Source organism: Ambystoma mexicanum, chromosome 6q, assembly GCF_040938575.1.
Source record: "Ambystoma mexicanum isolate Mex_15411 chromosome 6q, UKY_AmexF1_1, whole genome shotgun sequence".
NCBI classification, from domain to species: Eukaryota; Metazoa; Chordata; class Amphibia; order Caudata; family Ambystomatidae; genus Ambystoma; species Ambystoma mexicanum.
Genome location: NC_090937.1, coordinates 496,641,156 through 496,654,715, shown reverse-complemented (window position 1 = coordinate 496,654,715; position 13,560 = coordinate 496,641,156). Strand labels below are relative to the sequence as shown.

General features: G+C 48.6%; 1 protein-coding gene across 40 annotated transcripts in view; it reads right to left on the bottom strand.

Annotated features, from left to right (window-relative positions):
• The window catches only part of ANK2 (ankyrin 2), a 1,645,279-nt gene that overhangs the window by 293,868 nt on the left and 1,337,851 nt on the right, over positions 1-13,560 (bottom strand). For all 40 annotated transcript variants that reach the window (XM_069630993.1, XM_069630997.1, XM_069630984.1 and 37 more), the window contains 2 exons: positions 6,342-6,444; positions 2,810-2,913 (listed from right to left, as the gene is read on the bottom strand). In XM_069630993.1, coding sequence (XP_069487094.1) covers positions 2,810-2,913; positions 6,342-6,444 — 207 coding nt within the window. The remainder of the gene's footprint in view (positions 1-2,809; positions 2,914-6,341; positions 6,445-13,560) is intronic.

Sequence of the window (13,560 nt, the reverse complement as noted above, 5' to 3'; positions counted from 1 at the left end):
TCCGCGGACAAGGCGGCAACACCTCTTTGAGCGATATCCCATGTAGTTAGGTGGTAGCCATGTGTAGAGTTCTTCAAGGCTGGCGTTTCGAATTTGAAAAGATCATTTATACATTTTCGTGAGACAATGTTTACTCCTGAATCTTGAGAGGTTTTGAAGATGATGGAAGGTGAGGCTTTCTAGTGACTGCCACATGATCCTTTGGTTAGCTTAGAAAAATGTGGAAGGCTTACAAACAGGCTGAGCACAACGCAAACACTGGACATCTGGAAAAGTAGACAGGTGTGCCAGTTCATGCTATATGGTTTAAAATCAATGTTCACGTGTCCAACGCACTTATTTGAATGATTGCACTGTCTGCAGCGCTGTCAACATTCTGAACCTAAAGCTCTATTAGAAATCACAACAGAATCTGACACCCTCGTCCTCAGAGCTGCTCTTTTTGGAGCTGTGTTCATTATGACCAATGTTAGAGGTTTCCAAAGCATGAGTTGTAGTAATCAGACTCAAGGTGCATTGTGATTCTCTCAGATTATATAGCTACCTTTGCATGCTCACACGACAGGAATTAGTGGTTACAAGGAGTAGTATTGAGAACCCTAGTAGGGGCCGGAACTGCATTTTCTTAGTTATCATCGTGCACAGAAAATACACAAAGGAGTAGATTCACAAAAGATTGTGTTCCCTTGAGTTTGCATTTGCCCGTGCAACCAGACCCTTGCATTTAGTGCATAGAGCTATTAGCTAAAGTTAAACATCCCATCTAATAACTTTGATTGCCGCCAACAACTCTGTTTTCGGACAGGCCACGCCTGCCGAAGGTTGGCCTCTGCACTGAAAAGTGCATCCCTAATTCACAAATTGATCCCGTGGATGTGCGCGTCAGTACCTGCGTCTGCGCCCCTTACCACTGTGGTCGGTCGCTCCTGTGGGAAGCCAGTTGCAAGGGTGCAGTAATGCCCACATGTGCATGCAATACCCTATACAGCATTTCCTAGTCCCAAAAAGAAACGATCATGTTGGACATTCTGGCACATTTCCGCCTCCGAAAGAGGCGCTCACAAAGCCCACATGCAAAGGGGGCAGATTGCACCCACTCACCCACCCACACGGCATCAGCCGTGAAATGCATAGCACGGTGTCGGGAACACACCATTACTTCGCTATGCTTGCAAGGGCTACAGGTGTGTCCCCAGTGGCCACAGGCAGTCCTGTCCTCTTGATGTAAGTGCAGGGGGAATTCTGTCTTCACATCTTGGAGTGAATCAGGCCCACATTCCTCTGATCAATGTTCTGAGCCTCATTACACGGACAGAGGTGGACCAAGGTGCTATTAGCACCTTAGCACCTTGGTCCATGCCGGTAAAATACTGGCACCGCCTTGGAGGAAAGGGGAATTACCGCCCTATTCCAAGGTTGGTGGGGTGGTAATTCCCCCTTCCCCCATTGCCCTTCCCCATTCCCATTTTTGCCCCATAGGGCATAATGGGAATGGGGAAGGTGCTAATTACGGCACCGCAACTTGCGGTACCGTAATTAGCTCCCTGGTCCCTTTGCAGGTTGGTTTTTAACGCCTGCAACAAGCAGGCGTTAAAGTCTCCAACCTGCAAAGGGACCTCGTAGTAAGGCGGTAAGGGTTAACGGTCACCGGTACCATTAACGGTGACCGTTAACCCTTACCGCCGTCCGTGTAATGAGGCCCAGTGACTTCCTAACCCCTCATGTAGTCACACAGTATGCAATCAAAATGTAAAACACATTGGGGGTCATTACGAGGTTGCAGGTAAGGGATTACCGGCACCGGTAAGGACACCCTATTCCGAGGTCCCTTAGCGGTTGCCTTCCTTAACGCCTGGTTTTACCAGGCGTTATGGAAGGGACCCGTTAAGGGACTTCAGAGCTAATAACGGTACCGCAAATTGCGGTACCGTTATCAGCTCCATTCCCATTCCCATTGAGCCCTATGGGGGTTCCCGGAATGGGGACTTACCGGGTCCTCCAAGGTTGGAATGACCCGGTAAGTCCCTATTTCGGGAACCCGGACCCGGAATGCGGTAAGGGGGTAGCCATGGTGCTAATAGCATCATGGCTACCTCCTACCTTGTAATGACCCCCATTGATTTCAATGGTGGAAGGGGAGTGGGGTCTTAGCCACTATAATGCAACATTTTAAAGATGCTTCATATGCCAACAGTTTGCCTTTCCATGTGTGCAAAGGGAAAAGAGAACGTGGTCGGGGCCCGATGCGTATTATCCAAAAACATTTGCACTAGCGTAAAAATGAAAAGACTGATTTTTGCACTATTTTTTCGGTGTAACATATAAAAGTGCGATTGCTGCTTTTTCTGTAGCAAGCATAGAAAGAACCCTGTCTGCCTTATGTTTGCCCCAGTAAAAACAATTTTGAGAAACTGCAGGTTGGGGCAAAAGCAGTTTCCTCCATTCCCTACTCTACGAACAGCAAAAACTGTGCGAAGTTAATTTGCTCCAAAATGCACCCTTGCTAATCTGCCCCCAGGTATGTATTCTCCTAACACTTCTTGTTTTCCTAGGAGTTAACTGAACATTAACAACCGAAAGGCATTTGCATATCCGTGCAATATTGGAGCCGTGTCTTGCTTGAAATGGGAAATCTCTATGAACACAAATCTTCTTTGATTACTCTCACATTGTTGCATGTTGAGGTACTAGAATCCAAAAACATTGAGCTGTAGCTGGACTGAGGAGTCTCACATGGTGCTGCATTGTGTGCAGGGTCTTATTAGCTACCTGGGTTGTGGACCCACATGCAATCTGCAAAATGCCTTACCCAGAATGGATGGGGCTGGAGGAGAGGGCCACGTTGTCCAAGTTGTCGGGGCCCCAGCTTATGCGATACGAGTTCTTTTCTTTGTCCTTGCTTAAATGGGACACCTGAGAACAGGAGAAGAGATATGTAAACCTGGCAATTTAGCACCCCAGAGAAAGGGGGAAACAGGCTCCAAGCACAGCTGCAATACATGCACTTCAAACACGAGGCTCAAACACACAACTCAATGGCAGAGGGGAGATACGGTCATGTTTCCCATTCCCAATCATGGCATGTTTCCATATGCTCAATCCAAACCTGCATTGAGTATGCAGAGAAGTGCTAGTAGAGTGTTGGGAGTGTTAGAGTAGTAAAGTGGAGAAGAGTTAGTAATGTATTGGGAGTGTTAAGGTAAGAGTAGTAAAGTGGAGAAGAGTCAGTAGTTTATTTGGAGTGTCAGGCTAGTGCAGTGGAGAAGAGTTATTGGTGTATTGGAAGTCCCCGCATAGTAAAAAGGAGAAGAGTTAGTAGTGTATTGGGAATGTCAGGCTAGTGGAGTGGAGAAGAGTTAGTAGAGAATTGGGAATGCCAGGTTAGTAGAACAGAGAAGTGTTAGGAGTGTCAAGGTAGTAGACTGCAGAAGAGTTATTAGTATATCAGGAGTATCAGGTTAGAAGAATGGAAAAGAGCTTGTAGCGTATTAAGAGTGTCAAGATAGTAGACTGGAGAAGAGTTAGTGGTGTATTGGGAGCGTCAGGGTAGTAGAGTGGAGAAGAGTTAGTATGTTCGTTTGGAGTGTCAGATTAGCAGTAGGAGACATATTAGGAGTGTCAGGATGTTAGAGTGGAGAAGAGTTAGTGGTGTATTGGGAGTGTTGGAGTAGTAGAGTGGAAAAAAGTTAGTGGTGTACTGGGAGCATCAGGGAAGTAAAGAAGACAAGAGTTATTAGTTTATTTGGAGTGTCAGATTAGTATTGTGGAGACGTATAAGGGTTGTTAAGGTGCAGAGTGGAGAAGAGTTAGTATTCTATTGGGAACTGCAGGTTAGAAGAGTATAGAAGTATCAATAGTCTTAGATATATGAAGGTAGCATAGTTGAGAAAAGTTATTAGTGTATCAGGAGCATCAGATTAGAAGAATGGAGAATAGGTAGTAGTGTATTGTTAGTGGCAAGGTACGAGTAGTAAAGTGGAAAAGAGTTAGTATTTTATTTGGAGTGTCAGGGTAGTAGAGTGGAGAAGGGTTATTGGTGGATTGGAAGTGTCTGCGTAGTAGAAAGGAGAAGAGTTAGTAGTGTATCAGGAGTATCCGGTTAGTAGAGTGGAGAAGAGATAGTAGTGTATTAGGAGTATCCGGTTAGTACAGTGGAGAAGAGATAGTAGTGTATCAGGAGTATCCGGTTAATAGAGTGGAGAAGAGCTAGTAGTGTATCAGGAGTATCCGGTTAGTAGAGTGGAGAAGAGATAGTAGTGTATTGGCGATACCGTAGTTTTAAACAAATGCAATTTTATCTAAGGAGAAGTGACTGAATTTATTTGACCGAAAATGGTAGGAAATGGTGTATATGTGTAGTGCATAATAGGTGGGGTGTGGGGTTAGGGTAAAAGTTAGGGTAGGGAGGGGTAAGGGGGAAGCAGGGCTCTCCCCCCATATTAAAAAAAGTTTCAAAAGTAAAAAGTTAATTTCGATTTTCAGTAAAATAGATTCGGTCCCTTCTCCATTGGTAACATTTTTTCCAACAAATCTACCGCATCCGTGTATTGGGGAAGTCAGCTTCTGGGGGGCTCTTTGTGGATCACAAGATGGATGTGAAGAGAAGTTATGTGTGACTGTATCCATCTGCTAATAACTTTGCCACATACAGTGGGCAGGCTCAATAACGGGGTACACTTCCTGCAAGAAAACATGTGCATTGGGAGTTTGTTGAGTGGAGTTACTGCCCGACATGTTAAGGGTCAGATTTTAACTGCATAATCTGGCCATACTTGTCCTTCCGGCTACACCGTGAAGAGAAGCCCTTTCAGCATACGCAGGCGTGTTTTGCTACACAGCTGCTTAATCTGCTGGTGACATATGACTCTGGACTTAAGGCCTCAAACAGGTGGCACATCCTTGGCTAGAAGGAGGAAGGACCAGTGCCTGTGGGCAAGCAGTGGCAGCTGGGATCTGAGGGGGAATTGATTGAGAGAAAAAATACCAGCCTCTCTCGAGGTGGCCTGACCCAAATCATGGAGGGTGCCACATTATTGTAGGAGAAGCACAGGGAGAAGAAATCTTTGATATCTGTGCCGACTAAGGCCATAGCGCTTTACCATTGTGGAAGATGGGGAGGGGCGGCGGGGGACATTTGTTTTGCTTTTGTAGTATTCTCAACTTACTTCACCAGAAGGCCTTGAAGACAAAAGGCAGTGTAACTTGGGATTCCAAATAACATATAAAGAAGCCATAGCAATGCTTGTGAACTGGAACAGACTAGTACCGGTGATTAGGTAAAACAGGCACGGGCATGCCCTCGGTGTGGCGGGTGGGATAGCCGCAAAGACTGCATGGCAACTTCCTTGTGCCAAGCACTACTTTTTCATTCATGACCTTTCACTCAACAAACCATGGCATCCTGTGGGATGTAGCCTCGCTAGGCACCGGTACACATGACTTCTGATAGAAAAGAGCAGGACCGGCAATGCTGTCTCGCAGTGACAAGGGGACATTAGGCGATGATGCACAGGGACACTGTACAGAAATGGCATTACATTATTTTTTTATTTGATGCAAGATAAATCTGAAATACCAGATATTTAACTGTTTCAAAATGGGATGATACATGTCTTATCTGAATAAACCTCGAACCTCTATATTACCTAGACCAGGGTTGTCCAACTCCAGGCCTCGAGGGCCGGAATACTGACGGGTTTTCAGGATATCCCTCATTAATATTCATGAGAAGAAATCTGCATACATTTAGAATCATTGCATGCACATTTATCTCATTAATATTAATGAGGGCTATCCTGAAAAGCCAACATGTTTCCGGCCCTCGAGGCCTGGAGTTGGACATCCCTGCCCTAGAACCAGGGTGCCCCTTTTTATCATTGGCAGGGTTTCATGTAAGCAGACGGGTATGGGCAGACTATGAATCCCTTTCCTGGCCTGGGCCTGCTAGGGTAATATCTTGCAGTAAAAAAAGCAGGACAACAGCTCAGATTAGGCCTTTTACCTGTTTAAGTGCTAGTGTGGAAATCAAACTTTACTTGGTTGCGTTAAAGCTTTTTCCATTGGTACATGGATTGCAATTTATTTGGCATCCATGTTCGACAAAACAACTGGTAGGTTGAAGTGCTGATTTCATGCTTACATACTATTGTAAAATGGCTTATGAAAAGGAGAGAATGTCCCTTCACGTCTCTTGAGAAGTTGAAGGGGACCTAGTGAAATCATTGGGGACAAGTGCAAAGACGAGGTTGCCAATTTTTGGAAGACTAACGTGGTGACCTAAAACAAGCAGAAGATGTCAGAAGTAACAAAAGAGACAAAACCACAACAAAACACAGACATACCTGCTGGTGGCTGGGGATAACCGCATCTTCTATCATGGCGTAGTCCCTCAGGTAGGAGGCGTGGCTCAGCGTGTGCGACCTGTCTGAACTGAAGGATCGGAGGCTGGTAGGTTGCCAAGGAAACATAGCGGCAGCAGTAGTGTTGGTGTTGTGAAGATGAGATGGTAGGACGGAGGGCAGGGGAGTGAAAAGAGGGCAATGTTAACAAATGATGCAGCTTCCAGGGGGGCGGTCAGAGGTAACCAATGGAGCGAGGGGCACATATTCATCTGGCCCCTGGGTTACACATGCTCCTGCTTTACCTAATCGACCCTGTTCATTCAACAATCCTGTCCTTTGAAATTTGTTTAGATGAAACAATTTGGAAGAGCATGGTCCCCAAACTGTTTCAGAATATTTGGGTTGGTGTCTTATTTCAGATAAGTTTTGGTCTTATACCATTTCAAAAAATGAAATTGTAAATGTATTGAAGACTAAAAACAACCCAAAACCAAAAGCACATTTCCCATTCTGGGAAAAGAAATCTTATTTGACTCCCAATTGGTAATTAAGAGTATTGATAGCACAATCAACTAGTTGTCAAATATTTGCAAGAGAAATAGCAGTTGTTTCTGTTGGCTTCAATGGCCAGTTGTCCTTTTGGTATGAAACTGGGGCTAGTTTACAATGGACTTTGTCCCCTGGAAGGTGCAAATGGCAGTGAGCTGTGGCACGCCACATGCGTTTTCCTTTGAAACAATGTTGTGTTGGTACTCCTCACTGGCTTTCACAGGCAATCAACAAACACGTGGCAACACCGCTCTTTATGTCTGTGCCTAAGCGCATGCACCAGGCTGAATACAGTAGCTGATTGGTTGCTGCAGCAGTGTGGAAGGCAGCGCAAAGATGACCAATTGAAAGATGGCGACCAAAGATGGGACTGATGCTACAGACAAACAAACAGCTGCCCCTTAAACGAATGTTAAAACAGCAGTGCTATCCAGACACAGGGGGCAATGACGTTGTTGACATACAGTTAGCATTCCTGATCCTGGGACAGGACCACTGGCAATGTTTTGCACGCCTGATTACCCCATATAATAGCATGCATTTTGAAGGTTAGCGAGAAATAGGTCCCTTTTACTCTTCCGAGAGAGCTAATACTTCAGCATCACTTGTACAGTGTTCATCTGCTCATGTTGTGGGTGATCTTAGCCTATGCAAAGGATGATCCCTCACAGCATACGGGTCTCACTACAAAAGCAGCATCTCCAATTTGGAGGTGAAAAAGGCGCTGTCAACTCATCCCAGAATTGTAACAAAATGGCAGAAGAAAAAAAGCATGACTTCCAATGTTTGCATCGGTTTCACTCTTACTGTGGGTTTCATATGTGCTGCGTCTTTAAGTGCTGTGTTAGGACTGTCAACATATGGCCACATCTCCACAAAGTGTGAAGGCAATCCTTCCTAAAAGGATAGTCATGTTATCACATGCCCATCCTCTTCATGCATGGGTGATAAGTAGGCGTTACTCAGGCTAGAATTGTGGATACGTTGTGGCTGATTCGCAAAGATTTGCACAGGGGCAAGTTGGAATCCCACAGGAGGATCTTTGGTTTGCTGCTGCTATCTTGCAACTAATTCACAAAGGCTAAAGACAGGGCCCGTAGCACCTCGGAGATGCTCCTGTGCAACAGGGATTCACAGGGGCATCTCGGGGATTGCAACAGGGATTCACAGGGGCATCTCAGGGATGCTCCTGTGCAACAGGGATTCACAGGGGCATCTCGGAGATGCTCCTGTGCAACAGGGATTCACAAGGGCATCCCGGAGACGCTCCCGCCACCTCAAGATCTGCCCTTTTTTAGCCCTTATGAATCAGGTGTAATTTAGCAGCAGGAACAAATCAGAGATGCTCCTGGGCATCTTCAGACTTGCTCAAGGGCACATCTCTGAGAATCAGGAGCACTGTGCCTAGTCATTCAAGTCATATTGGGCCTCATTACACGGTAGGCGGCAACCATGGCGCTATTAGCGCCATGGTTGCCGCCGGTATTTTACCATGTCTGCCTTGGTGGATGGCGGAATTACCGCCCTACTCCAAGGTGAGCGGGGGCGGTAATTCCCCATTCACCAAGGCACTTCCCCATTCCCATTTTTGCCCCCATAGGGCATAATGGGAATGGGGAAGGAGCTAATTATGGTACCGCAAATTGCGGTACTGTAATTAGCTCCAAGGTCCCTTTGCGGCACCCTACTTTAACGGCTGGTAAAACCAGCCGTTAAGGTCGGGTCCCGCAAAGGGAACTCGTAGTAAGGCGGTAAGGGTTTACCGGTACCGGTGCCCTTACCGGTACCGGTAAACCCTTACCGCCTAACATGTAATGAGGCCCATTGTGCTGGCTGTAGCGGCTGACCTGACAAGAGCACGGCATGCTTGCAGGTACCATGGAATCAATGCAGAGATACATCTGGAATACTACACAGCAGGGTGGCGCAGTACGTAGCACAGCATCTGGGCTAACATATTGTTCTGATGCCACTATTGAGTTTAATCCAAGACATTTCTAAATACAATTCCTATAACATATAACATATATAACTCCTTACAATCCAGTTAAATGTGTATGGTACCTGTTTCTAATCTGCCTTCCTATGGATCAATTGATCCCTGGATAACAACAAAATGATAACATAATCCTAAAACAGTACCAATTTCCCAGTGGCCAACACATGTTTCACACTCCTAGGCTTAGGATTCTCCTAATGTGCATGCTTCTTCAGGGCCGGAGAAATAGGCAAAGAAAAGATTTTAAAAAACACACGTAGAAAGTAAAGAAACCACAAAACCATGTATTTCATTATACATTCTCATGATCTCGCCATTTTCTAATTGAAGAGTCATGTTAAGTGACATGCTTTGGCACTGGCCTTCTTAAGCTAAAAAATGTATTATATGAAAAGCAACTGCCAGCCGATCCAACAGGCACCTACCAGCCTAACCACCAAACACCTGCCAGCCTAACCACCAAGCACCTGCCAGCCTAACCCCCAAACACCTGCCAGCCTAACCACCAATCACCTACCAGCCTAACCATGCCAGACTAACCATGCCAGCCTAGCTGCCAAGCACCTGCCAGCCTAACCACCAAGCACCTGCCAGTCTAACCAACAAGCACCTGCCAGCCTATCCGCCAAGCATCTGCCAGTCTAACCATGCCAGCCTAACCACCAAGCACCTGCCAGCCTAACCATCAAGCACCTGCCAGCCTAACCACCAAGCACCTGCCAGCCTAACCACCATCCACCTGCTAGCCTAACCACCAAGCACCTGCCAGCCTAACCACCATGCACCTGCCAGCCTAACCAACAAGCACCTGCCAGCCAAACCACCACGCACCTGCCAGACTAACAAGCACCTGCCAGCCTAACCATCAGGCACCATCCAGCCTAACCAAGCACCTGCCAGCCTAACCAACAAGCACCTGCCAGCCTAACCATGCCAGCCTAACCAACAAGCACCTGCCAGCCTAACCATGCCAGCCTAAGTACCAAGCACCTGTCAGCCTAACCGCCAAGCACCTGCCAGCCTAACCATCAAGCACCTGCCAGCCTAACCACCAAGCACCTGCCAGCCTAACCCCCAAACACCTGCCAGCCTAACCACCAATCACCTACCAGCCTAACCATGCCAGACTAACCAAGCCAGCCTGGCTGCCAAGCACCTGCCAGCCTAACCACCAAGCACCTGCCAGTCTAACCAACAAGCACCTGCCAGCCTATCCACCAAGCATCTGCCAGTCTAACCATGCCAGCCTAACCACCAAGCACCTGCCAGCCTAACCATCAAGCACCTGCCAGCCTAACCACCAAGCACCTGCCAGCCTAACCACCATCAACCTGCTAGCCTAACCACCAAGCACCTGCCAGCCTAACCACCATGCACCTACCAGCCTAACCAACAAGAACCTGCCAGCCAAACCATCATGCACCTGCCAGCCTAACCACCAAGCACCTGCCAGCCTAACCACCATCCACCTGCTAGCCTAACCAACAAGCACCTGCCAGCCAAACCACCATGCACCTGCCAGACTAACAAGCACCTGCCAGCCTAACCATCATGCACCATCCAGCCTAACCACCAAGCACCTGCCAGCCTAACCACCATGCACCTACCAGCCTAACCAACAAGAACCTGCCAGCCAAACCATCATGCACCTGCCAGCCTAACCACCAAGCACCAGCCAGCCTAACCACCATCCACCTGCTAGCCTAACCACCAAGCACCTGCCAGCCTAACCAACAAGAACCTGCCAGCCAAACCACCACGCACCTGCCAGCCTAACAAGCACCAGCCAGCCTAACCATTATGCACCTTCCAGCCTAACCACCAAGCACTTGCCAGCCTAACCATCAAGCACCTGCCAGCCTAACCAATGCAGCCTACCCAACAAGCACCTGCCAGCCTAACCATGCCAGCCTAAGTACCAAGCACCTGTCAGCCTAACCGCCAAGCACCTGCCAGCCTAACCATCAAGCACCTGCCAGCCTAACCACCATGCACCTGCCAACCTAACCAACAAGCATCTGCCAGCCAAACCACCAAGCACCTGCCAGCCTAACCAGCAGGCACCTTCCAGCCTAACCAACAGGCACCTGCCAGTCTAACCATCAAGCACCTGCCAGCCTAACCACCAAGCACCTGCCAGCTTAACCCCCAAACACCGGCCAGCCTAACCACCAATCACCTACCAGCCTAACCATGCCAGCCTAACCATGCCAGCCTAGCTGCCAAGCACCTGCCAGCCTAACCACCAAGCACCTGCCAGTCTAGCCAACAAGCACCTGCCAGCCTATCCGCCAAGCATCTGCCAGTCTAACCATGCCAGCCTAACCGCCAAGCACCTGACAGCCTAACCATCAAGCACCTGCCAGCCTAACCACCAAGCACCTGCCAGACTAACAAGCACCTGCCAGCCTAACCATCATGCACCTTCCAGCCTAACCAAGCACCTGCCAGCCTAACCAACAAGCACCTGCCAGCCTAACCATGCCAGCCTAACTAACAAGCACCTGCCGGCCTAACCATGCCAGCCTAAGTACCAAGCACCTGTCAGCCTAACCGCCAAGCACCTGCCAGCCTAACCATCAAGCACCTGCCAGCCTAACCACCAAGCACTAGCCAGCCTAACCCCCAAACACCTGCCAGCCCAACCACCAATCACCTACCAGCCTAACCATGCCAGACTAACCATGCCAACCTAGCTGCTAAGCACCTGCCAGCCTAACCACCAAGCACCTGCCAGTCTAACCAACAAGCACCTGCCAGCCTATCCGCCAAGCATCTGCCAGTCTAACCATGCCAGCCTAACCACCAAGCACCTGCCAGCCTAACCATCAAGCACCTGCCAGCCTAACCACCAAGCACCTGCCAGCCTAACCACCATCCACCTGCTAGCCTAACCACCAAGCACCTGCCAGCCTAACCACCATGCACCTGCCAGCCTAACCAACAAGAACCTGCCAGCCAGACCATCATGCACCTGCCAGCCTAACCACCAAGCACCTGCCAGCCTAACCAACAAGAACCTGCCAGCCTAACCATCAAGCACCTGCCAGCCTAATCACCATGCACCTGCCAACCTAACCAACAAGCATCTGCCAGCCAAACCACCAAGCACCTGCCAGCCTAACCAGCAGGCACCTTCCAGCCTAACCAACAGGCACCTGCCAGTCTAACCATCAAGCACCAGCCAGTCTAGCCAAGAAGCACCTGCCAGCCTATCCGCCAAGCATCTGCCAGTCTAACCATGCCAGCCTAACCGCCAAGCACCTGCCAGCCTAAACATCAAGCACCTGCCAGCCTAACCACCAAGCACCTGCCAGCCTAACCACCATCCACCTGCTAGCCTAACCACCAAGCACCTACCAGCCTAACCACCATGCACCTGCCAGCCTAACCAACAAGCACCTGCCAGCCAAACCACCACACACCTGCCAGCCTAACAAGCACCTGCCAGCCTAACCATCATGCACCTTCCAGCCTAACCACCAAGCACCTGCCAGCCTAACCAACAAGCACCTGCCAGCCTAACCATGCCAGCCTAACCAACAAGCACCTGCCAGCCTAACCATGGAAGCCTAAGTACCAAGCACCTGTCAGCCTAACCGCCAAGCACCTGCCAGCCTAACCATCAAGCACCTGCCAGCCTACCCACCAAGCACCTGCCAGTCTAACCATACCAGCCTAACCGCCAAGCACCTGCCAGCCTAACCGCCACGCACCTGCCAGCCTAACCATCAAGCACCTGCCAGCCTAACCGCCACGCACCTGCCAGCCTAACTTAACTATCAAGCACCCGCCAGCCTAACCACCAAGCACCTGCCAGTCTAACCATGCCAGCCTAACCGTCAAGTATCTGCCAGCCTAACCATCAAGCACCTGCCAGCCTAACCACCAAACACCTGCCAGCCTAACCACCAAGCACCTCCTAGCCTAACCGCCAAACACCTGCCAGCCTAACCACCAAGCACCTGTCAGTCTGCCAGCCTAACCGGCAAGCACCTGTCAGCCTAACCACCAAGCACCTGCTAGCCTAACCGCCAAGCACCTGCCAGCCTAACCACCAAGCACCTGTCAGTGTGCCAGCCTAACCGGCAAGCACCTGTCAGCCTAACCACCAAGCACCTGCCAGCCTAATTGTTAGCAAAAGGATACAGGAAACTCACATATCGAGACATCATTTTGTGACAAAAGATGATAAAGATGACATACAAAGAGCGCATGTACCTGGACTGAAAAGCAAAACTGAGCAAGTATCTCTCATTCAATCATCTTCTTTTGAAGTAATTGGTGCCAATTAGTAATAGATACATGAATCATTTGTACATACAGGGAGGACTTCCCTCGGATCCTATAAAGCATCTATAAACAACTGAATTGAACAAAAATAACCTATTTTAGAAATGTTTTCTCAATCAAGGTGCACGACTAATCTCTGTGAACATAATAGTCCTGGAAAACTTTCACCCTCTCTGCAGCAATGGCTGCTATGGAAAGGGAGAAAGGACTAACTGTACTTCCCTTTTCCCTGGGTCCAGGATAGCCATTTTCTTTTGTAGTATATTTTTTATAAGTGGAGAAACTACAACCGTGCCATTTTTCCAGTTAATAAAAACCACTATTATCACAACAAACCCCTCTGCGTGAGGAAAATGTTGGTCTGGTAATGGCCCCTGG